This window comes from Anabas testudineus, chromosome 9 (assembly GCF_900324465.2).
Source record: "Anabas testudineus chromosome 9, fAnaTes1.2, whole genome shotgun sequence".
Classification (NCBI taxonomy): domain Eukaryota; kingdom Metazoa; phylum Chordata; class Actinopteri; order Anabantiformes; family Anabantidae; genus Anabas; species Anabas testudineus.
In genome coordinates this window covers 283403-307962 of record NC_046618.1, presented here as the reverse complement: position 1 = coordinate 307962, position 24560 = coordinate 283403, and the positions used below count along the sequence as shown (strand labels likewise).

The following is a 24560-nucleotide window of genomic DNA, read 5'->3' as shown; positions in this document are numbered from 1 at the left end:
TCTGTCAATCTCACGCTCCCTTTTTCCCTCACTCGTGAACAAGACCCCAAGATACTTAAACTCCTCCACTTGAGGGAGGATCTCCCCCCCCAAACTGGAGGGTCCAAGCCACCTTTTTCCGGTTGAGAACCATGGCCTCGGACTTGGAGGTGCTGATTCTTATCCCAGCCCTTTCACACTCGGCTGCAAACCGCCCCAGTGCTTGCCAACAGGACAACATCCTCTGCAAAAAGCAGAGATGAGATCCTGTGGTCCCCAAACCGGATTCCCTCCGGCCCCTGGCTGCGCCTAGAAATCCTGTCCATAAAAGTAATGAACAGGATTGGTGACAAAGGGCGATCCAACGTGCACCGGGAACAAGTCTGACTTACTGTCGGCAATGCGAACCAAGCTCCTACTCCGGTCATACAAGGAGCGAACGGCCCTTAACAAAGGACCCCGAATCCCGTATTCCCAAAGTACCTCCCACAGGATGCCATGAGGGACACGGTCAAACGCCTTCTCCAAGTCCACAAAACACATGTAGACTGGATGGGCGAACTCCCATGAACCCTCGAGCACCCTGGCAAGAGTATGGAGCTGGTCCAGTGTTCCACGGCCAGGACGAAAACCGCATTGTTCCTACTGGATCCGAGGTTCGACTAGCGGCCTAATTCTCCTCTCCAGCACTCTGGCATAGACTTTCCCAGGGAGGCTGAGGAGTGTGATCCCCCTATAGTTGGAACACAGCCTCCGGTCCCCCTTTTTAAAAAGAGGAACCACCACCCCGGTCTGCCAGTCCAGAGTTACTGTCCCTAATCTCCACGCAATGCTGCAAAGGCATGTCAACCAAGACAGCCCTACAACATCCAGAGACTTAAGGTACTCAGGGCGAATTTCATCCACCCCTGGTGCCTTGCCACTGAGGAGCTTACTGACTACCTCGGTGACTTCGACCAGGGAAATGGACGAGTCAGCCTCTGAGTCCCCAGCCTCTGCTTCCTCAACAGAAGGCGTATCGACGGGGTTGAGGAGATCCTCAAAGTATTCCTTCCACCGTCCTACAATGTCCCCAGTCGAAGTCAGCAACTCCCCACCTCCACTGTAAACAGTGTTGGCAGGAAACTGCTTTCCCCTTCTGAGGCGCCGGACGGTTTGCCAGAATTTCCTTGAGGCAGACCGATAGTCCTCCTCCATGGCCTCGCCGAACTTCTCCCAGGCCCGAGTTTTTGCCTCTGTGACCGCGCGGGCTAGGGCACGTTTGGCCTGCCGATACCCATCAGCTGCGTCAGGAGTCCCACAGGCCAACCAGGCCTGATAAGACTCCTTCTTTAGCTTGACGGCTTCCCTCACTTCCGGTGTCCACCACCGAGTTCGGGGATTGCCGCCGCGACAGGCACCAGAGACCCTAGGGCTACAGCTCCGAACAGCCGCATTGACAATGGAGGTGGAAAACATGGTCCACTCGGACTCAATGTCTCCAGGCTCCCTCGGAACCTGGTTATAGCTCTCCCGGAGGTGGGAGTTGAAGACCTCTCTGACAGAGGGTTCCACCAAACGTTCCCAACAGACCCTCACAATACGTTTGGGTCTGCCAAGTCTATCCAGCTTCCTCCTCCGCCACCGGATCCAACTCACCACCAGGTGGTGATCAGTTGACAGCTCAGCCCCTCTCTTCACCCAAGTGTCCAAGACATATGGTCGGAGGTCAGATGACACAAGTCGATCATAGACCTCGGACCTAGAGTGTCCTGGTGCCACGTGCACTGATGGACACTCTTATGCTTGAACATGGTGTTCGTTATGGACAAACTGTGACTAGCACAGAAGTCCAATAACAAAACACCGCTCGGGTTCAGATCCGGGAGGCTGTTCCTCCCAATCACGCTCCTCCAGGTATCACTGTCATTGCCCATGTGGGCGTTGAAATCCCCCAGTAGGACGACAGAGTCCCCAGGCGGAGCACCTTCCAGTACCCCTTCCAGAGACCCAATGAAAGCCGGGTACTCTACACAGCTATTAGGCCCTTAGGCACAAACAACAGTGACAGACCTATCCCCTACCCGAAGGCGCAGGGAAACAACTCTCTCTTGAAAACTCCAACACATGGCAGCTGAGCTGGGGGGCTATAAGCAAGCCCACCCCTGCCCGCTGCCTCTCACCATGGGCAACTCCAGAGTAGAAGAGAGTCCAACCTCTCTCAAGGAGTTGTGTTCCAGAGCCCAGACTGTGTGTGGAAGTGAGCCCAACTATCTCCAGCCAGTACCGCTCAACCTCCAGCACAAGTTCAGGCTTTTTTCCACCCAGTGAGGTGATATTCCATGTCCCAATTGCTAGATTCCTTGTCCAGGGATTGGGTTGTCGAGGCACCTCCACACGGTTGCCACCCAATCCACACTGCACCGACCCCTTATGCCTTCCAGGAAGGCCCCTTATGCCTTCCAGGAAGGCAGTCCCACGTCGCTCATTCGGGCTGCGCCCGGCCAGGTCCCGTGGAAGAGATCCCGGCCACCAGGCGCTCGTCTACGTGCCCCAACCCCAGGCCTGGCTCCAGGGTGGGGCCCCGGTGACGCCAATCCGGGCGACGTACCCGACCTTGATTTTTTACTCGTCATAAAGGGTTTATGAACTGCTCTTAGTCTGGCCAGTCGCCTAGGACCTGTTTGCCTTTGGGAGACCCTACCAGGGGCTTAAGCCCCCGGCAACATAGCTCCTAGGGTCATTCGGGCACGCAAACCCCTTCCACCACAGTAAGGTGGCAGTTCAGGGAGGGGATGTGATTAACCCCATTTTTTAGAAAGCGTTAAATTTTTACTTGCCAGCTTACTACCAGACCTGTTGAATTAAGAAATCACTTAAATATAAGCTGTCTGAAAAAGTAAAGCATGTTATAAGGTCTAAAAACCAAAACATGCTGCCATTAAAAAACATTGGCTAGCCTACTAACGTTACTCCAAGAGCACAACGATTGCTCATACAGGAGGTTATAAAAGAACCCAGAACAACATCTAAAGAACTGCAGGCCTCACTGAAGTTGGGTCAGTGTTCCAGTGATAAGAAAGACTGGACAAAAATGGCATCCATGGGAGAGACGCAAAAGCCACTCCTGAATACAAAGAACACAAGGCCAAAAAACATCTTAAGTAATACATAATAAACTACCCTCAGCTTACAGTAATGTAAAGTCAAAGACAGCAATGAAAGTGTCCCCCCTCCCGCTATGTACTATGCTGACTGTCTGTTTTCACTGTTTCATATGCTGCAAAAATAATTTCCACAAACTTTCATAAACTCATCACTATACTTGCTTGACTTGCTTACCTAAATACTGAACAGAGAGTTTAATCAATCAGTAACTGATGTGTTATTGAAAGAAAGAAAATAAACATTAGAAAAAACATTAACCTGATTAGAAACACAGTGTATACATGTTTAACAGGGTTAATGACTATTGCCAAAATATCTACATAGAACTACACAGGAACATCATCTGTATACATTAGTGTTTTAATTGCCTGTTTGTGTTTTCAACTTTATTTGCAAATACAAGAAGATATACAAGATACAAGATTTTCTAAGTGACTACAAACATTTAAGCTGAGACCTACTTTTACAAAATACATCTACATGTTAGTATTATTCTTTTGATATGATTCTGCATTAATGTGTATATTTGTGACTGCAGGAGAGCAGGCAGCAGAGTTCCCTTGTGGTCTTGAGGCTCCAGCAAGAACCTGTGCCAATGGCACTACCTGTAGGGAGTACTGGATCGGACCAAACTTTGGCATCACAAACTTTGACAACATCCTTTTTGCTGTTCTCACCGTTTTCCAGTGCATAACGATGGAGGGATGGGTGGACATACTCTACAACGTGAGTCCAGAAAACACATCTGAGCCTACATGTTCAAATGGTTTAAAATCCTACCTTCATAACTATGCAAATGCACAGCACAATTTACTGCTAGAAATTCATGAACTTACAGTAAGTGGTTGATGTGTTCTCTACTTTGAATCAGTGTTAACAGGACATAGTGCCACCTGGGCAGAAAGGATAGTAGCTTAAAACGGAAATATTTAGCAGTATGATTCTTCATTCATCTGTCAGTTGTGTGGTACCAACCTGAGTTGATATTTGCTGCCACCAGTTTAGTTTACACTGCAAACTGTGGTGGTGGCAGAGGAAACCACTCACTGTTTGAAAGAAGCTTGTCATGAATGTTGTAATTAAGCCTTCTCTAACTATCCCTGTCCTGCTGCTATTAAAGCATCAATTCAGTGCTAATTTTTAAATAACTTAATGTAACTGTCATTTCACAAAGCGTTCATGAATTGTGTGTAATGTATATAGTCATAATTTTGTGGTTCTGTAATGAGAGGTGGCTGTGGCTCTGCAAGTAGTGTAGTAGACTAACTGTAGTGTTGTCAGTTTAATCCAGTCTGATTGAAGATAATAAACCCCAAATTAGACGAAACTGGCTCAATAGTACCCAACTGCCTGTAGAGAGAATCTATGTGTGCATGTACAGACTAGTCTCTCCTGTGTAATCCTGAGACCCTGCTTTTTTCTCCTGATTGATTTCCCACTACCAGCCTTCATTGCGGAGATGATTAGAGTCAAGTCTTTGTGGGATGACTCATGCAGAGAGCCGCATCTCCATTAGTTCAGCGTGAAACAACTATTTGCATGAGAGTGAGAGTTTTATTGTGCCTGGAAAAAAATTATGCAATAGTTTAAAATATTAAACAGCTGTAGTTGTTACGATTCCGCCCTTTGCCCCTGTCTGTGGGTTTTGTTTTGTTCTGTTTTGTTTTGGTTGCTAACTTTCCTGCCACAGAGTAAGAGAAGAGGGAAGTAGAAAAAGAGCAATAGTAGTTTGGTTGCTGAAATCAAGAAAAGGTGGTGTAGGCAAAGAATGCTGCTTTCATGTCAAATATCTGTACCCACAGTACCATCTTTATTTTTTATAATCTATGACTTTGAATGTTTCTTGTTCCCAGGTCTCTCTTAAAAAAGGCGCTCAATGAGACCACCTGATTAAACTGATTTGAGTACTACTAGTGGTTGAAGAACACATATGAGCACATGTAAATGTAATACTTCTGTAATACAACTGTAATACTTGAGGTTCTAATTTAACTTTTGTTTACTGAGCTAATGGCTCCACAGTTTGTTTGTTTTTTAATACTCTTTTTCATCTAATATGTAAGACCTTTTGCAGTATCTGTTTCTGTAGTCATTTACATGATGAATAATCCCCATTAGTCCTATTTCAGTATTTGTCCATATGGCTTACACCTTAATTCCTCTTTAGCTAGCTTCTATTCCTATGATTGACAAACTAGAAATGTTTTCTCACCATGCAAGCTGAGATGGCTGCTTTGGGTGAATTTCATGTCAAGAAAGGAGTGACAGCTGTCTCACTTTCTGCCATTAGGGAACCAGCTTGGTCATCAGAGTGGTCATCCATCATGGTTGGACAAGCTTTGGTCTGCCTCAACCAAGGCTCTCAGATGGAGAAGGAGGGTTAACCTTAGACTGTCATTTCAGTTTAATTTTCTTTGTGCCTCGCTCTAGCTGGATCAACATACAGTACAGTAAGCTTGATTAGAAAGGAAATTGTGTGGTCTAAGAATAGGTTTTCTTTCTCTCTCTATATTAATGGATAGATTCCCATTTTTAAATTTATTTTTAGGTCTTTGTGTTCTCTTTCTATTTCTTCAAATAGTATTTTCTCACCATGCTGTCTTAACCAAGTTAGCATGAGGCTTCAGCAGTTAGTGTTTAAAATTAAATTTTATTATTGCTCTCTCTAATATGACTTTGGAATGTTGCATCAGTTTTAAGATTGCCTACTGATTGTAGAATGCTCTCTCAGTATCAGTATCCTCAGTATCTCTTCAGTTTGAATGGGCAAAAAGAATGTTTGCAGTGACCACTAACTATCAATGAAGATATGGGAATGTGAGTATTTGAGATAGAAATGTAAGCCTATCCTTTAATGCAGATCAAAACACACTAAAATCAGAATACCAGCTGATCCATATTTTGAGGTCTGACAGCATTGTGATCAGGTCTTAAGTTTTTGCATGTATATTAAAGCAAACAAAGATTTTATACTTTCACCCATACAGTACATGTCAAAGAAGAAGGATATATGCAAAAACTGAGTCATAATCTATACATGCAGTAGGCATGGTAGTTTTCAGTAAAGATTACAACCTTTACTTAAAAACTGTAGTTTTTATAATTTTATCATAATTTAAAGATAAAGAGACTTTGTCATTGTTAATACAGTTGGTCACAAAACAGAGAATGTTTGTACATCTATACTAGATGTTCATTATATTGAATTTTAAGTATTGGAATATGCCACTGAGTGTCTGAGTTTGACCTGTTTGTCCAGGAGAAGTCTTCATCAGGTTTGTCTAGTACAGCTTGTCATAGCTAGTTTGTGTCACTTTGTCCCTCTTCAACTCAGTATCCACTCACACATAAACCGCAGGCCAACTTTTAAATGCTATTACACTGTGCTATGGGGAGCAGGATGTTTACAAGTTAGATCAAAGCAACAAGATGCAGTGCAGAGCATTCACTACCTCTTGTCCACTGGTACTGCTACAACCTTAATCTCTTCAGATACTGATATGCTAAAGGGAGGATAAACCAGTTCCTTACAATAATGTGACTAAAATGAGTCAAAAACAATCTTGATTGCGTTTATTTTTTCATTATTTATTTTATGGTCTGTCTCCAACCCCAGGGAGGATTGGTGTGGTATTGTTGTTGAATTGATTGCTGTTCTGTCCTTAAATGTGTTGTTTCAGTTATTTCAAGAACAGCTACTAATGGCTTCCCTATTGTTTTGTGTGGTCTCTCAATTCTGTTAGCTAAGGTCTTAGGCAACCTTACCCCAACACCAGCTAATGCACTGATGCACAAAGCCGTCTACAACCACTTACAACTCAGGCCTTCATTATGATACGTGATTTAATCTTCAAAATACAGCTGATTCTTTCTAGGGTTCACTGGCAGTATTGCAAGTCACTGGCACCATTATCCAGTCTATAGGCCTGTTACTAAAAGGATGACCTTACAACTTTAGCTTGCTGTAAATTTGTTTAAAAGTCGTTGTTGTAAATTTTCTGCATAATTTGCTCATGGTGTGATTTTCACCAAAGTTACAAATGAAAAAAAAACAAACGTTCCTAAGCAGTCATGATGTTTTATACCTTCACCGAATACACCCATTAAACATAAAAAGTGACTAAAAAAATTAAGTGCAACTGTTTTTAATAACTACTGTAGTTGAACCACCTTTGGAAACAATAACATCATGCAAGCCCTTCCTCTACTTTTAGATTAGACCTGCACAATGTCTAGGAAGAATTTTGGACCAGTCTTACTCACAGAGCTTATTCCATGGCATCTCTATTGGGTTATACACTGCTCGAAAAGATTAAAGGAACACTCAGAGTATAGCATTAAGTTAATTAAACCTCTAGAATATTGATCTGGTCTGTTAAGTAGCAGAGGGGATTGTTAATTAATTTCAGCTGCTTTGGTGTTAATGAAATGAACCACAGGTGAACTAGAAGAGCAACAATGAGACGACCCCAAAACAGGAATAGTTTTACAGATAGAAGCCACTGACATTTTTTCGTCTCATATTCTCCGACTTAATACTGGTAGCAGAGTGATACCTGAACCCTACAGAGATTACACAAACAGTCCAACTCCTCCACTATGACACATCAATATGTGCCATTGTCAGAAGGTTTGCTGTGTCTTAAGAGAATGGAGAAGAAAGAGGCAGTTAGTTTAGGAGAGCTGGACAGGGCCATAGAAGTTCCTTAACCTATCAGCAGGACTCCTTTGTTCAAGGAATAACAGGATAAGCACTGCAAGAGCAACAAAATGACCTTGAGTGGGCCATTGGTATGAATGTAAGAAACAGACTTCCTGAGGGTGGCCTGAGGGCTAACACCCTCTAGTGGGCCCTGTGCTCACTGCCAGGCACCATGGGCATATAAACTACTGAATACCATTTTGAATTGCTGCAATGAAATTTCAGGAAAATGGACTAACCAGTCACAAATTTTAGATTTTTTAGGGTGTCTTTAAATTCAACCCTTTGTAGACTTTTTATTTCTATCAAACAATGTGGCATCCTTTCATTTTAAATACATCACCCAGTAAAAATCAGTAGTATAAATATCCAGCATAATTTTTCCCCATTGAGAACTGATGGTTTTTCAAAGTGCTTCTTTTGATTTTTTTTTAGCAGTGTATTATTTTTGGATTCATCTACTCCAGGGGTCTCAAACTCATTTTACCTGGGGGCCGCGGGAAGCAGAGTCTGAGTAAGGCAGGGCCGCATCAGGTTTTGCACAAGAAAAGTTTTGTTAAAAAAAAAAATCCTATCTTCTCAAATCTCTTTATTTTTATTTTTTTTATATAAAATAAATAACAAAGAAAAGAAAAGAAAGAATAAATTTGTAATAAATAAATAAAATAACAATAATCATGAAATTAATAATAATTATATTCCTCTAGTCAGCGACTATATGTGGTTTCTTCAGTCTTCTATATCTGCTGTATTCACATTCAATGTCTGTATTAACAGTTCTTTAACCTTTAACCTTCTTCTGAACATGAATTGAACATTGAAGAACATCAACTGTTCTTCTGAACATGGCTACTCTTGTCTACTCTTTGCTGTTAGACCTGGCAGCGCTTCCTCTCCATAGTCGAGCCACATTTGACTTGAGGGAGGAACTTGGACTTGTTGAAGTTCAGCTCAGGGAAGGGGTCAGTTCTCTCAAAAACGGCAAATAACGCGATGCAAATAAAAAACAATGAGCCACAAATAACGGTGCGACCCTATAATTGGTCCGGGTTACCGCGGACTGTTGTTGCCGATGGACAGGTGTCGCTATGTGACTGCAGACTACATTAGGCTGCATTGAGTTCCTCACTTTTCTTGTATCCCGCCGCGAACACATCACTTTGACTTATAATGTCCTGCTGGCACAGTGTTGTAAACGCAGCGCGCTGGGATGAATGTCCGCGTGTGCTTCAATGGAAACGAGGCCGCTAACCAGGCTAAAGACTGTCCATGGCAACGCTGCTGTCACTCATTGAGAAATGTTTCTCTGCTTGGATTAAGCCCGGCCGATGTCCCGCCCCCGAGACGCATATACTCCACCGTGATTGGTTGGTTCGTTTAGCTCCGCACCAGCACTGTAAAGTGTCAAACATATAAAACTCAAGGGCTGCACTAACATTAAACTTTCATATGAAGGCTGGGGCCACAAATTGGCTGAACAGCAGCCAGAAGTTTACAACTACTCTTCAAGAATGTGAATGTCACTGCAATATTAGTCTTGTGATGCTTTGATGCTGCCAAGAGATTGGATACTGTTGAAACCATGGTATCCTTTGATGTCACATCCCTCTTTACCAGCATCCCCACCACTGATGGCTCAATGACCATTAGGAGAAAAAGACAGCGCCCTCAGCACCTGAACCAGACTCAACCCAGATCAGATCTGATTGCTCCTGAATCTGTGTCTGAACAAACTTACTTCTACTAACAGAGACATGGCTGCACCATGGGTTCCTTGGTGTCAACCATTATACGGTGGCAAGAAAAAGTATGGGCACCCTTTGGGTTACGTGGAGTTTTGCATGAATTGGTCATAAAATGTGCTCCGATCTTCATCTAACTCACAAAATTACAAAAACACAGTCTGCTGAAAATAATATTACACAAACATTATATAATGTTGACTTAATGAACTTAATAACTGGTTGACCCTTCTTTGGCAGCAATAACCTCAACCAAACGTTTCCTGTAGTTGCAGATCAGACCTGCACAACGATCTGGAGTAATTTTGGACCACTCCTCTTCACAAAACTGTTTCAGTGTAGCAATATTCTTGGGATGTCTGGTGTGAATCTCTCTCTTAAGGTCATGCCACAGCATTTTAATCAGGTTGAGGTCAGGACTCTGACTGGGCCCCTCCAGAAGGTGTATTTTGTTCTGTTGAAGCTATTCTTTTGTTGAATTACTTGTATGCTTTGGATCATTGTCCTGTACCCATCCACTCTGTGGAGCTTCAGTTGGCGGACAGATGGTTTTACATTTACCTGCAAAATCTCTTGATAAACTCTGGAATTCATTTTTCCATCAATGACAACAATCCGTCCAGGCCCTGAGGCAGCAAAGCCGCCCCAAAGCAACACATCCAATATCATCACACTGATTGGACTCAAGGTTGGCTCACTCCTGGCTCCAATTACTTTTTCCACCCTGCACTGTGAATGTTTACATGTTATCTTCAATAAAACATGAAAACATATAATGGTGCCCATACTTTTTCTTGCCACTGTAGTGGAGAAGAAAGCACTCAACTCCTTCCTGGGGATGACACCAACCCACTGGTTCAGGTATGTGGACACCTGGGTGAAGATCAAGATCCAGGAGGTACAGACCTTCAAAGACCAGAGAAACACAGTGGACACTAATACCAAATTCAACAGGGATGACACCAAAGACAAACGATTGACTTTCCTGGACTGTGCAGTTATCACTGGGACCAATGGCAGTCTGGAAATAGGGATTTAGAAGAAACCCAACAACACTGACCAGTACCTATTGTTTTACTCACTTCACTCACTACAACACAACCTAGTCAAATGAGTCATCAGGACTCTGAACCATAAAGCAGAAAATACCCCCACCTCCACAAATAAATAAATCACTCAACAGTGAATCAGTCAGAACTAATGAATCCTTCTGAATTGAAGCTGAAATTTGAAAAATAAGCTACTTGGATGAGTAGTGAAATGTTTTGACTCAACAACGGAAGTCCAGTTACCATGACTCAACTTGCAGTTGTACATAGCTTGTTGAAGAAAGTTTACTATGCATTAATGCCTCAGTATTCAATATTTTTGCTACCTGTTTTGAGGAAAAAGTATTTATAACGAAATTTCAGTTTTTGTTTGTTTAATAAATGAATAAACATTAATAATGTTTTTACTGTGATTAAAGATAACATTTCTACCCTCTCTCCTAAACATTTTCTTTATTTACAACTACACTCCTATCACAAATATGTCCTAATAGGAAACATAATCACCATAATAACCATAATTAGTAACAGTTTATCATAAATGAATATTAAAATCTACTAAAAACAATGCATCAAAGCATAATCATAATATGATTACATTTGATTACAAAAACATAATCATATTTAATTTGTTGGAGGAAATTGCCATTTGTAATCTTTTAAATTACAGGAAAATCTAAAAAAGCTATTTAAGAATTTAAATGTTCAGTGGAATACAATGTGTGATTGTAGATTGTGATATGTATTATGATGGTCCTGGATCATGGACTCCAACCAATGAAATGTTAGAGGAACAGGATGCGAGTATTATAATGTAAATAACTAGAGCTAGAGCTTTTCAAGAACCAAGAGTAGTTACCGACTTTTTGACCAGCAACCAACAGAGGCTTACCCCGAAGTTCACTGTGTAGCTAGCCAACAATGCCACTCCATAGCATCACTCTGATAGAACATTGAGACAAAACTGTTATCTAAATACTGTGAGGACAGTTCACCTGAGGTTAAATACAGTTAAATACTCTTAAATACTAAATGTATCTAATCTAATACAGGTTTATTCTGAATGGGAATCCATTTTACAGTTTTCTCAAGGTATTTTTGTTATCCACATCTTCAAAGTCTTGTCATAGAGAAACATGAAACTGCACTGGCAGAAATCAGGTTAAGATGTGAGACTGGCTAGGTAACATCATGCATGATTTCCAGAAACTTGAACAGGATGCCTATTTAAGAAATCTATTTTTTTTTCATTTGTACAATTGTGCATAAATACCTATGAAAATAACTACTAAAGGTGTCTGATAAAGGTGACACTTACTAAGGGACAAGGGATATATATTCTTATGTATATATAATACTGACCAAAGATGTTGATTTCAGAAACCCTAAAATAAATTAAAACCACCAAATTATTAGGATTTTTTTCTACTAAAGACGTATGTTGTACAAGCATTCTGTCCCAAAAAAAAATCCAATATTTCAGGGACATATAGTATAATATACCCCTAACCCTATGGAAATACATGAAGAGAGCCTTTCACACCAGACGTCCTAAGAATATGTCTGAGCTGAAGCAGTTATGTGATGAAGAATGGTCCGGAATACCCCCTGGATAATGTCCAAGTCTAATCCATAGCTATAAAAAGCACTTGTTTTTTTTTTAAGTTTTTGCTGCCGAAGTTGCTTCAACCAGTTTTTTAAAAAACTATTTTAGTTACTTTCTCCATTGCTCTGTGTGTTTAATGGGTGTGTTCAGTAAAGATATGAAAGTTGATCACTGTTTGTGTTTTATCAACTTAGAAATATTGTGTTTGTTGATATTTGTGACTTTGTAAAGATCAGGTCACATTTCATAACCAATTTATCCAAAAAACTAGGAAACTGGAAGTACTTTTTCTTGCAAATTTACCTATTGCCTCTTTGAGGTGGTCTTTATCCTTCAAATTGAACTTGAAGGTCCTGCGCAGTACATTAGCTGTTCCTGGGACTGCACTCTTTTGAGATGTTGTACCTGGAATCTGCTGGAGCAAATTTCTCATGCTTCTCATGTTTCTCCTTCATCACTTGTGATTGCTACATCTATCACTGCAGCCTTCTTACGCTGTTTGTCCACCACTACTATGTCTATGTTTGCCAGTATCTAGAAGTCCCACACGCTCAACAACTTTTGGAGATGTTCCTGTACACTATACCAGCCACTTGGTTATGGTGCTCCATGTACTGACATGGATGGACTTAAATGTACAACAGCACTAAAAATGTCTTTTGTAATACATTTATACAAGTGGGGCTGTTGTTGCTCTTGTTAGAAAGCAGGTTTTCTACCATTTGCAGGGCTGGTGGTTCAGTTTACTCAGATCCACATGTCAAAATGTACCACTGATTGCCAAGTTGCTCCTTGTTTGTCTGTGTGACATGCTTTTAAGCATGCTTGAAGCTTGATTAATTGATTTGTTTCTTCTGGTTTCACAGATCCATGTAGCTGGGTGTCATCTGCATGACAAGTGTTTCCTAATAAAATTGCCTAAGGAGGACATATATAAAGTGAAAAGAATAATCTGTGAACCCTGTCTTCTTCTTCTCTTTCGGCTTTTCCCATCAGGGGTCGCCACAGCGAATCATCCTTCTCCACCTAACTCTATCATGGGCATCTTCTACCCTAACACTAGCCAACCTCATGTCCTCTGTTAAGACATCCATATATCTCCTCTTTGGTCGTCCTCTTGCCCTCCTGCCTGGCAGCTCCATCTCCAACATCCTTCTACCAATATACTCACTATCCCTCCTCTGAACATGTCCAAACCATCTTAGTCTGGCCTCTCTGACTTTGTCGCTAACACAGGCAACGTGAGCCGTCCCTCTGATGTACTCGTTCCTTATTCTGTCTAACCTGGTCACTCCTAAGGAGAACCTCAACATCTTCATCTCTGCTACCTCCATCTCAGCCTCTTGTCTCTGTCTCACTGCTACCGTCTCTAACCCATAGAGCAGAGCTGGTCTCACCACTGTCTTGTACATCTTTCCTTCGAGTCTTGCTGACACTCTTTTGTCACACAACACTCCTGACACTTTCCTCCACCCGCTCCAACCTGCCTGCACTCGCCTCTTCACCTCTTTTCCACACTCTCCATCACACTGAACTGTTGACCCCAAGTACTTAAACTCCTGTACCTTCTTCACCTCAGCCCCCTGTAACCTAACGCTTCTACCTGGATCCCTCTCGTTCAGACACATGTATTCTGTCTTACTACGACTGACCTTCATGCCTCTTCTTTCCAGAGCAAACCTCCACCTCTCCAGCTGTTCCTCTACCTGCTCTCTACTCTCACTGCAAATCACAATGTCATCCGCAAACATCATTGTCCAGGGAGATTCCTGTCTGACCTCATCTGTCAGCCTGTCCATCAGCATAGCAAACAAGAAGGGACTCAAAGCTGATCCTTGGTGTAGTCCCACCTCCACCTTGAACTCCTCTGTCTGACCTACAGCACATCTCACCACCGTCATACTTCTCTCATACATGTCCTGAACTAGTCTGACGTACTTCTCTGCCACTCCCGACGACCTCATACAGTACCACAGCTCCTCCCTCGGCACCCTGTCATACGCCTTCTCTAAATCTACAAAGACACAATGCAGCTCCTTCTGACCATCTCTGTACTTTTCCATCAACATTCTCAAAGCAAAAATGGCATCAGTGGTGCTCTTACGGGGCATGAAACCATACTGCTGCTCACAAATCTCCACCTTCTTCCTAAGCCTGGCTTCCACTACTCTTTCCCACAGCTTCATTGTGTGGCTCATCAACTTTATTCCTCTATAGTTGCTGCAGTTCTGCGTGTCACCCTTGTTCTTAAAGATCGGAACCAGAACACTTCTCCTCCATTCCTCAGGCATCTTCTCACTCTCTAGAATCCTATTGAACAAACTGGTTAGAAACTCCACTGCTGTCTCTCCTAAGCACTTCCACACCTCCACAGGTATGTCATCAGGACCAACACCCTTTCCACTCTTCATCCTTTTCAGGGCCTTCCTAACCTCATCCTTTCCAATCTCTTCTATTTCCTGCTCCACAACATCAACATCTTCCTCTCTTCTTTCCCTGTCATTTTCCTCATTCATCAGATCCTCAAAATACTCCTTCCATCTTTTCTGCACACTCTCCTGGGTTGTTAGTACCTTTCCATCTCTGTCCTTAATCACCCTTACCTGTTGCACATCCTTCCCATCTCTATCTCTCTGTCTGGCTAGCCTGTACAAGTCCTTCTCTCCTTCCTTTGTGTCTAACCTGTCATACAGCTCATCGTAAGCTTTCTGTTTGGCCTTTGCCACCTCCCTCTTCACTCTACGCTGCGCTTCCTTGTACTCCTGTCTACTTTCCTCAGTCCTTTCTACATCCCACTTCCTTCTAGCTAACTTCTTCCTCTGGACGCATTCCTGTACTTCCTCATTCCACCACCAAGTGTCTTTACCTTCTTTCCTCTTTCCAGATGACACACCTAGCACCTTCCTACCTGTTTCCCTGATAACTTCTGCTGTGGTTTCCCAGTCATCTGGAAGCTCATCCTGACCACCCAGAACCTGTCTCAACTTCTGCCTGAATTCCTCACAAGTTTCTTCATTCTTTAGCTTCCACCACTTGGTCTTCTTCTCTGACTTCCCTCTTTTCTTCTTCCTGACCTCCAAAGTCATCTTGCACACCACCATGCGGTGCTGTCTGGCTACACTCTCTCCTACCACCACTTTGCAGTCACTAACCTCTCTCAAATGACCTCGTCTACATAGGATGTAGTCCACCTGCGTACTCCTACCTCCACTTCTGTATGTCACTCTATGTTCCTCTCGCTTCTGGAAGTAAGTGTTGACTACAGCCATTTCCATCCTCTTAGCAAAGTCCACCACCATCTGTCCTTCCAGATTCCTTTCCTTCACACCAAACCTGCCCATCACCTCCTCATCACCTCTGTTGCCCTCACCAACATGCCCATTGAAGTCTGCTCCAACAACAACTCTCTCTCCTCTGGGGATACTCTCTATGACCTCATCAAACTCACTCCAGAATCTCTCCTTCTCTTCTAACTCACAGCCAACCTGTGGCGCATACCCACTGACTACATTTATCATCACCCCTTCAATTTCTAGCTTTATGCTCATCACCCTGTCTGAGACTCTTTTCACCTCTAGAACATTGTTCACAAACTCCCCCTTCAAGATCACTCCTACCCCGTTTCTCTTCCTATCAACACCATGGTAGAACAGTTTGTATCCTCCTCCGATACTACGTGCCTTGCTGCCCTTCCACCTTGTCTCCTGCACACACAGAACATCTACCTTTCTTCTCTCCATCATGTCTGCCAGCTCTCTGCCTTTCCCTGTCATCGTACCAACGTTAAGAGTCCCTATTCTCAAATCTATGTTCCTGCCTTTTCCCTTCTCTCTCTGACCACAAACCCTTCTGCCTCCCCTCTTTCTTCGACCAACAGTAGTCAAATTTCCACCGGCACCCTGTAGGTTAACAGCATCGGTGGCGGACGTTGTTAACCCGGGCCTCGACCGATCCAGTATGAAAGTCTTGTGAATGATTCGCATGGTTTATTTTTGTGGGTGGCTGTGGCTCAGTGGGTGGCTGTGGCTCAATAGGTAGAGCAGTTGACTGCCAATCATAGGATTGGTGGTTCAATTCCCGGCTGCCACGTCACGTGCCAAAGTGTCCTTGGGCAAGATACTGAACCCCTAGTTGCCCCCGGTGAGTCAGGTCAGCTGCATAGCAGCTCTGCCATCGGTGTGTGAATGTGTGTGTGCTTGTGTGTGTGAATGGGTGAATGAGATGCAGTGTAAAGCGCTTTGAGTGCCTGCTAGGTAGAAAAGCGCTATATAAGTGCAGACCATTTACCATTTATTTTGGCAATTTTTACGCCGGATGCCCTTCCTGACGCAACCCTCTCTATTTATCCGGGCTTGGGACCGGCACAGAAGTCACTGGCTTGCAACCCCTATGGCTAGATTAATAATCTGTGAACCCTGTGGAACTCTGTATAATGGAAGACTCATCATTAACATGAACATCTGTCTGATAGATAAAATTTAAATCAGCCTAGTGCTGTTCCTTTGATCCTAATGACATGTTCCAGTCTGTGTAATGAAATGTTATGATCTATAGTGTTGAATGCAGCACTAAGATCTAACAAGACGAGTATAGAGGGAAGTCCATTGTCCGATGCTAATAGAAGATTAGACCTTCACCAGTGCTGTTTCTGTACTATGATGTACTCTAAATACTGACTAAAAAATCTGATACAGTTTATTCCTGTGCAGCTGGTCACATAATTGCTTTGAAACTACTTTTGCTTTACTTCAAGGATTAAAGGTAGATTGGATATTGGTGTAGAACTGGCTAAAACCCCTAAGTCAAGAGTAGTTTTTTTAAGTAGAGGTTTGACTACAGTAACCTTAAAAGCCTGTGGTACATAGCCTGTTAGTAAAGATGCATTGATCTGATCTAATATGGACATGCTGATCAAAGGTAAAACATCTTTGAGCAGTCTAGTTGGGATGTGTCTAAGAGACATCTTGATGGTTAAGATGAATTCTTTATTGAAATTAACTCAGTATGATCTAATAGATAGAAGGAGTCTAAGTACGAGTGAGGTTTTACAAACTATTTTAGTGCTGTTGTACATTTATGTCCATCCATGTCAGTTGCAGGGAGAATTTGATCAATTTTTTTCTTGGATAGTTATGATATTATTTGTGAAGAAATGCATGAAGTCATTACTACTGGGAGTTATGAGGATACTAGGCTCAACTGAGCAATGACTCTTTGTCAGTCTGGCTGACAAAAGATCCCAGAAACCTGGGAGTGTTCTTATTTGCCTCTATTAATGATTAATAATATGTTGTTCTGCATTACAGATGAGTTTATATATAAATATATAATATATATATATATATATATATATATATATATATATATATATATATATATATATATATATATATATATATATATATTCTATTATATATATATATATATTATAACTGTGTTTCCAGGCTAGGCAAGGCTTATATAAATTAGTGGAATGTCACCTCATCTCCAGCTGATCTACAGGCTGCTTTAAGCTGTAGATTTGTGAATAGAGCTAGCTGATGAAGCTCTGATTCACTAGCTTCAGAGGGGCAACAGTATCAAGTATTGTTCGGAGTGAGGCTGCAGTATTATCAACAAGATAATTCACTTGTACTGGAGTGAAGTTAGGATGACTGCCCTCCTCTGTGTTTTATAATTATTAAAAAATAGACCATTAAGTAAAAGATAAATGAGGGTTTGTGAAAAAACTGGTCAATTTCATCACTGTATGTCTGAACAAGACCAAGCGTGTAATTAAAACAGTAAGTGGATTTATTTACATTTTGAGTAAAACCAATGAAACTTAAAAGTGATTTAAATGCAGTGTTGCGGCAGTTATCATTTCATCAGTTCATCAACATGAATGTTAAAGTCACCCACTATAATGGCTTTATGTATACAAAACTAAATTCGGTTAAAAACTATGGCGAAGTAGGGTTATTTTTGACTTTTCCAGTTTGGATCAGAGAGGCTAAGAATGATTCTCTCAAATGAATTAAAACTATGTTTAGGTCTGGGTTTGATTAACAAGCTTGAGTGAAAGATTGCTGCTACTGCACCACCCCAATTTGTGCTTTTAGGAACATAATAATTAATATGAAAGGGTGGTTGCCATATTCTTCCTGCTGCAGCCAGGTTTCACTAAGACAAAATAAATCTATATATTGGTCACTTATGAAATTACTTACTAACAGGGATTTAGACGAGAGATTTGATATTTAACAGTACATGTTTGATTGTTTTAATTCTTAAAAGGGACACAGGAGGACATTTTTCACAGTACTTTATCCTTGCATTTTTGTGTCTAGGCCAACGATTCTTCTGGGAACACATGGAACTGGCTGTACTTCATCCCCCTCATTATCATTGGTTCCTTCTTCATGCTCAACCTGGTTCTAGGTGTGCTGTCAGGGTAAGTACAAAAGACCTGAGCAGAGCTTTACATTTTATCAGGCTTTACACTGCTGTTAAGCAGAACTGTTTAATCATTTGATGTTTTTGCTTGAAAACAAGGAACCCATTGCTTAAGTATTTTTTTGGCTAAACTGAACTCCACTGTGCTTTATAGATGAGGTGTTATGCTTTAGGTGACAAGTAGCTCCTTCCCTTCTCCATCTTCGTGTCATTATTCTAGCTCAAGATGATTTATGTTTGATCTTGTAGGTTGAACAATTGTTGGTGAGCAACTGTTATCTGGTTTTCACGTGTTTAATGAATATATGTATTTAGCTCAGTTTACAGTGGAAGCAGGTTATTCCAAACTTCCTCCTACCCAGCAATGCTTTCTCAAATTGTTCCTAGGCCAGAGAGAATATATAGTCAATTCAGCTTATTTGGCGTCTACCCCAGTTGAACATGCCTGCATGGAAACCCTCCAATGAAACATGTCAATGAGGCATCTGAGGCAACTGGCTACTTTAGACACAAATGAGCTGTGGTTTGAGCTGTGAGCTGGTTAAACAGTTGGTCTGAGCCTTCTTTCTAGCAACATCTTAAACTTTCCGAAGGAGGAGCAGTGTGGTACCCCAATTATTCGAGCACACCATCCGATATATCCCCATTTTAAAATCAACCACCACCCCAGTCTGCAATTCAAGGGCACTTCTCCCTTCCTTTATGGTCATATTAAAAGACAGTTTAACAATTTCCAAAACCTACATCATCCCAGGGCAAATATCAGCAGAACTACTTTTCTTTCTTAAACCTATATTTTAACTGCACCAAGGCACGGCAGTGACCTCCTCACCTTAAGCTGCTCACTGCATTAAGTCAATAAAGGGATCATATTTTAAAAAGAAAAAAAAAACACTAATTATTCCTTATTAAGCCTTACCTTCCACATCTCTGATACAAATTTTTATTCTGACAACAGACAAGAGCCCTGCATTCAGATAGAGGAGTAAGAAGGCAGTTTTAGTGATATCTTTAATTTGCTGATCCAAAAATAGGAAATGATCAAATGTGACTCCAAGATTTTTGGCTGTTAAGCTGAGACACCACGCACTCAGTTTTATCTGAATTTAATAGCATGGATGTGCTTATTAAAGCAAACAGGAATCTAATTACTAGCAATCTCAGAACAGTCACCAAACTGCACAGGGATATAAAGCTGCATATCATCGGCATAACAGTAGAAATTAATTCCATGACTGACTTTTAGACTTTGGTCTATGAGTGAAATATGATGAGAAAAGAGGAGAGGGCCAAGCGTGTGGGTGTGGCCAAAAGAGAAGTATTTAACATCAGCAAATGTTGATGTTGTATCATTGTAAGAAACAAACTGGAATTTTAGCCATGCAAGAACCAATCCAGAAACCAAAGACACCAAAGTACACAGTATAATGTATGGTGTCAAAAGCTGCACTGAGGTTCGGAAAGTGAAGCAGAGATGTAGGTTTGGAATCCATATTTAGCAAGAGATCATTTACCACTTTAGTGGTAAATAATCAAAGGTGGTAAGTAGTTTTAGTGGAAGAAAATGAAATTAATGCATACTTGAAAAGTTCCAATTTACTGCAGTTCAATACTGTACGTGAGCTGAAAGCTGTTTCACTACAACCCTTTCCAATATTTGGAGAAGAATTGGAGGTTAGAGATTGGTCACTAATTATTTTTTGACTTGTGTTTTTTTCAATAAAGGTTAATCACATCAGCATTGAAACTAGTGGTCACAATATCAGTTGAAAGTGATAAATTAACATTTAGCATGGTGGGTCCCTGGACTGGCCCAAGATCTTTATTCAGTGTAGCTGTTAGCGGATCAATAGTATATGTTTTTGGTTAAAAAGCCATTACCAGCATAGATAGTGATTTGAATGATATGGCCCCAAATATCATCAAATCATACTGAGTTAATTTCAGACCCTACGTGCTGTCCAACATAATGTTTAACCTGCTCTGTAAGAGAAAAAGATGAAGAGGTAATTTTGTGCTTAATATTGTCTGTTTTACTTAAAAAAAAAACCTGAGCTACAGAAGACAAAGAGTTGAGGAAGGTTTGCCAGGTTTCTTTTGAGTGAGTTTGTCAACTGTGTCAAAAAGAAATCTTAGGTTTAGATTATGTTTATTGTTACCAATTAAGTGAAAGTGATATGTTGCTTTGGCAGTGGACAAAGCATGCCAATGATTCAGTACAGACTTATGCCACTGAAGGTGAAGAGATCCGGCCTGCCAATTACATTCTAATCTCCTGCAGGTCTAAGGGTAATGGACTTTTGCAGTGAACCAGTAGATCTGATTAACATTCTGGTTTTGATAGTAGGATGAGCAACTAAAATTAGGAGATCAGATAAGGCCCTGTTCACGTTGCTGGGATAATTTTCAACAGTCCATTGTTAAAGCTCACTGACAGAAATAAAAGTTGATGAACCAATATGTTGGGTGGTAAAGAAATGTAGTTTTACTCTGGTTACTAATACTTCAGAATTTAATAAGAATGTTGTCAGACACAGTGTTGTTGGTGTTGTATTTGCCTCCTTCCTGATTTTTTTTTTACATTTTTTTATATATTTGTCTCACTTAAATGTTTAAGATCAGCTCAAACTAATCTTAATATTACACATAGATAACCATAGTAAAAATTATTTTATTTATTTAGGGCAACAAATTATTTAAACCTGCCATCAACAAAGTATTGGTCTAGAAAGGGTTACAAAGCAATTTCCAAGGCTTTGGGACTCCAGTGAACCATGGTGAGAGCAATTACTTACAAATGGAGAAAACTTAAAAGAGTGACTCATCCAGGAGGCAATAACAGAACCTGGTATCTAAAAAACTACAGGCCTCACTTGCCTCAGTTAAGGTTAGTGTTCATGATTCAACAATAAAAAATTTGAAAAATTAAAAATGGGAACATTCCAAGGCAAAATCCACTGCTGTCCATCTTTTTGTATCCTTCTCTCTTTTAAAATTTCATCACAATTATTTTGATTTTGCCATACCTCTAACATGAACTCTAACATGCAATCCATGCAAACAATGGATACATCAGTGTCCTAATAGAAATTGATGTAGTCAGTGATTTTGACATTTGGATTTCCAGCCCATACTTGGCACAAATGTTTTTGTACACTATGTCACCACTTGGTTATGGTGTTTCATGTATGCACTGCCTACTAGCATAGTGGTAGGAGCTGGATTGACTTAGATGCTTGTGGTCTGTCAGGCTATCAATGTCCTCACCAGAGACCAGTAACCCTAAAGTGCTCCTGCAGTGCAGCCGGGGCAATGGAGTTGTTTTAATGATAGTGGCTGGCTGCCTGTGAACCAGGGGTACATACTGTACTTTGGAAGGATTTCCATTTCTGTAATGACTCAGCCATTGTTGACTATTTGACTGCGGGGAATGAGCTGGAGTACAGGTCAACCATTATGAACTTTGTGAACTGGTGTGGGCGCAACCACCTGTGCTTAAATATTAATAAAACAAAACTGATGGAATTCCAGAGAAAGACACCACTTCACACACCAGTGAACATCCAGGTTTCGGACATAAAAGTTCGGGACAGCTTTAAGTACTTGGCTCACCTAAATAATAAACTAGACTAGTCCCACAACACTGATGCCCTGTTCAAGGGCCAAAGTCGCCTCCATCATCTGAGAAGAGTGAGGTTCTTTGGAGTGTGTAGGCCTCTGCTAAGGACTTTTTGACTATGTAGTAGCCTCAGTTGTCCACCATGCTATAGCCTGCTGGGGTGCAGGCTGCACGGACCAGGACCGAAATAGACTGAACAAGCTGGCCAGGAGGGCCAGCTCTGTCCTGGGCTGCTCATTGGACTCTGTGGAGGAGGTGGTTGAGGGGAGGGTGTTAGCCATTATAGACAATACCTCTCCACTGCTGCATCAGACAATGGAGGCTTTGTGCAGCTCCTCAAGCAGCAGACTGATACATCCTCAGTAGTAATAATAATAATAATAATAATAATAATAATAATAATAATAATAATAATAATAATACAATACTTTATTGATCCCCTTGGGAAAATTGTTGTTTGGACAGCTGCAGTAGATGAGGGCACTACTGTGGGGTGTTGGTGTCTTGTGCAAGGACAATAAGGTTGTCTATAAACCCCAGGCTTGGGGGCTGCTCTACCACCTGAGCTAAATGTCGCCGCAGAGATTTAAACTTGGATCGATGGAGTCAGAGTTCAGAAAAGAGTGTAAGACTGTACAACTCAACAGTTTAACTGTATTCTTCTGGTCATACTAGTTATTATTATTAGCCTCATTGGTCATACGGTTTCAATTTCAAATAGATTATTCATCTGGTAGATATTGTTACACAATTCTGTAAATATATTTGTAAACATGTTATAAAAACCTGTATTTTTTTTATATTTAGTTCTCTATGACATGACTTGACAAAATCAAACTGGTATGGACTATCAAAGGCAGCCAGACCTGTTCAAAATCATTACCATTAAAGTAAAAAAAAAAAACAACAACAAGAACAAAAAAAACTGTTTAAATGCTTCAGTTTCTATTCCCATATTTAATTTATTATTTGAGATAAAATGATCTATTGGGTGCATATGTAGCACCTAGTAGGCCTACTGTATGCCCTACCCTGGCTATCAGAATCTATACTGTTAAACCCGGGCTGAGTATCTAAAGTATCCTTTCTGTGTTTTCTACTAAGTCTTAAGCCCTGTGTGATTCAGTTCTGGTCAGTTACTCAGATTCAAGTTTCTCTGGGTTCATCAATCAGGTTCAGTAAGGATACTGACAGTAGCAACTCTACATAGAAAGTAAAAAGACCCCCATCCCACAAGGAATCCACACACACACACTTGGCAGAAGGAATGTAAGTGTTAGTTTTACTCTGAAACGCATTCAAAAGGGACAAAACACATACTTTAGCTCTCCCAAAATAAAGTTATGTGTGCTAACCAGCTAGTTTGGAAAGCTAACTCACCTGGATAATCCATATAGCTGAGAGGAACGCCCGTTGGGAGTTTTCTCTCGTCTCTTCCAAATCGGTTACATTCAGTAATTCCTCTCACTGGCAGCGCCAGCTCTGTTGACTCGAGTGCAGCAAATGTCTAGGCAGAAATGTCCTGCTTGACTTTTATAACTTTCAACTATGTTTTTCCTGGTTACACACCTGTCTAAGTTGCATGGTCTGCTAGAATTGTGGGTGGGAGTCTAGAAACTTCTATGTGTGCAGTACTTCAGAGAGCATCTACCGCTAACCTGTTCATGGTGCGTTTTGTAATTTATAGCACCAAAATAATAGCATGGGTTACACATATTTGAACACGCGCAGTGTGTCAATTTACAAAATGTAAGTCAACTCAGGGTCTCATTGGTCTCAAGTAGCATTTTCTCTGTCTTTATTTGTTTGTATTGTTTCTTAAGTATATTTTCTCATATTCTCCACATAATAACACACATACTATTTATAAAGACAGAAGCCTTACTGGGGAGGAAGCCTTCTGATGCCCTTTCTGTAGTTATCCTGTCATGTCCCTTTCCTGCTATCACCACAAAAGTTGTCAGTGGCATTACAGATAATTCAGAGATGGAAAGTCACTAATGCTGTCGGCAGGGATATGTGGTGCCATGTAATTGTTTGAAGGTCGTGATCTGAGCTTCCAAACAGGCAGGGGTGCAGATACATGCAGGGCTGAGAGAATGCAAACCCCAGGAGAGGTCAGAGCCATTCACTCAGCCTTTATCTATGATGAGATGTGGCTGTTATCAAAGTGGAAGCCACAACTGCTGATTCTTCCTCACGCACATCAGTCACATCTCCAGTTTGCCTGCCTATACTCTAACCCAGCTAACAATGCGTGACAGTGCATTTACATGCACTT

The 24560-nt window shown here is 41.3% G+C and overlaps 1 protein-coding gene across 1 annotated transcript in view; it reads left to right on the top strand.

The window, feature by feature from the left end:
- The window catches only part of cacna1ba (calcium channel, voltage-dependent, N type, alpha 1B subunit, a), a 140403-nt gene that overhangs the window by 36819 nt on the left and 79024 nt on the right, over nucleotides 1–24560 (top strand). The window contains exons 7-8 of the mRNA XM_026343558.1: nucleotides 3665–3852; nucleotides 18555–18658. Coding sequence (XP_026199343.1) covers nucleotides 3665–3852; nucleotides 18555–18658 — 292 coding nt within the window. The remainder of the gene's footprint in view (nucleotides 1–3664; nucleotides 3853–18554; nucleotides 18659–24560) is intronic.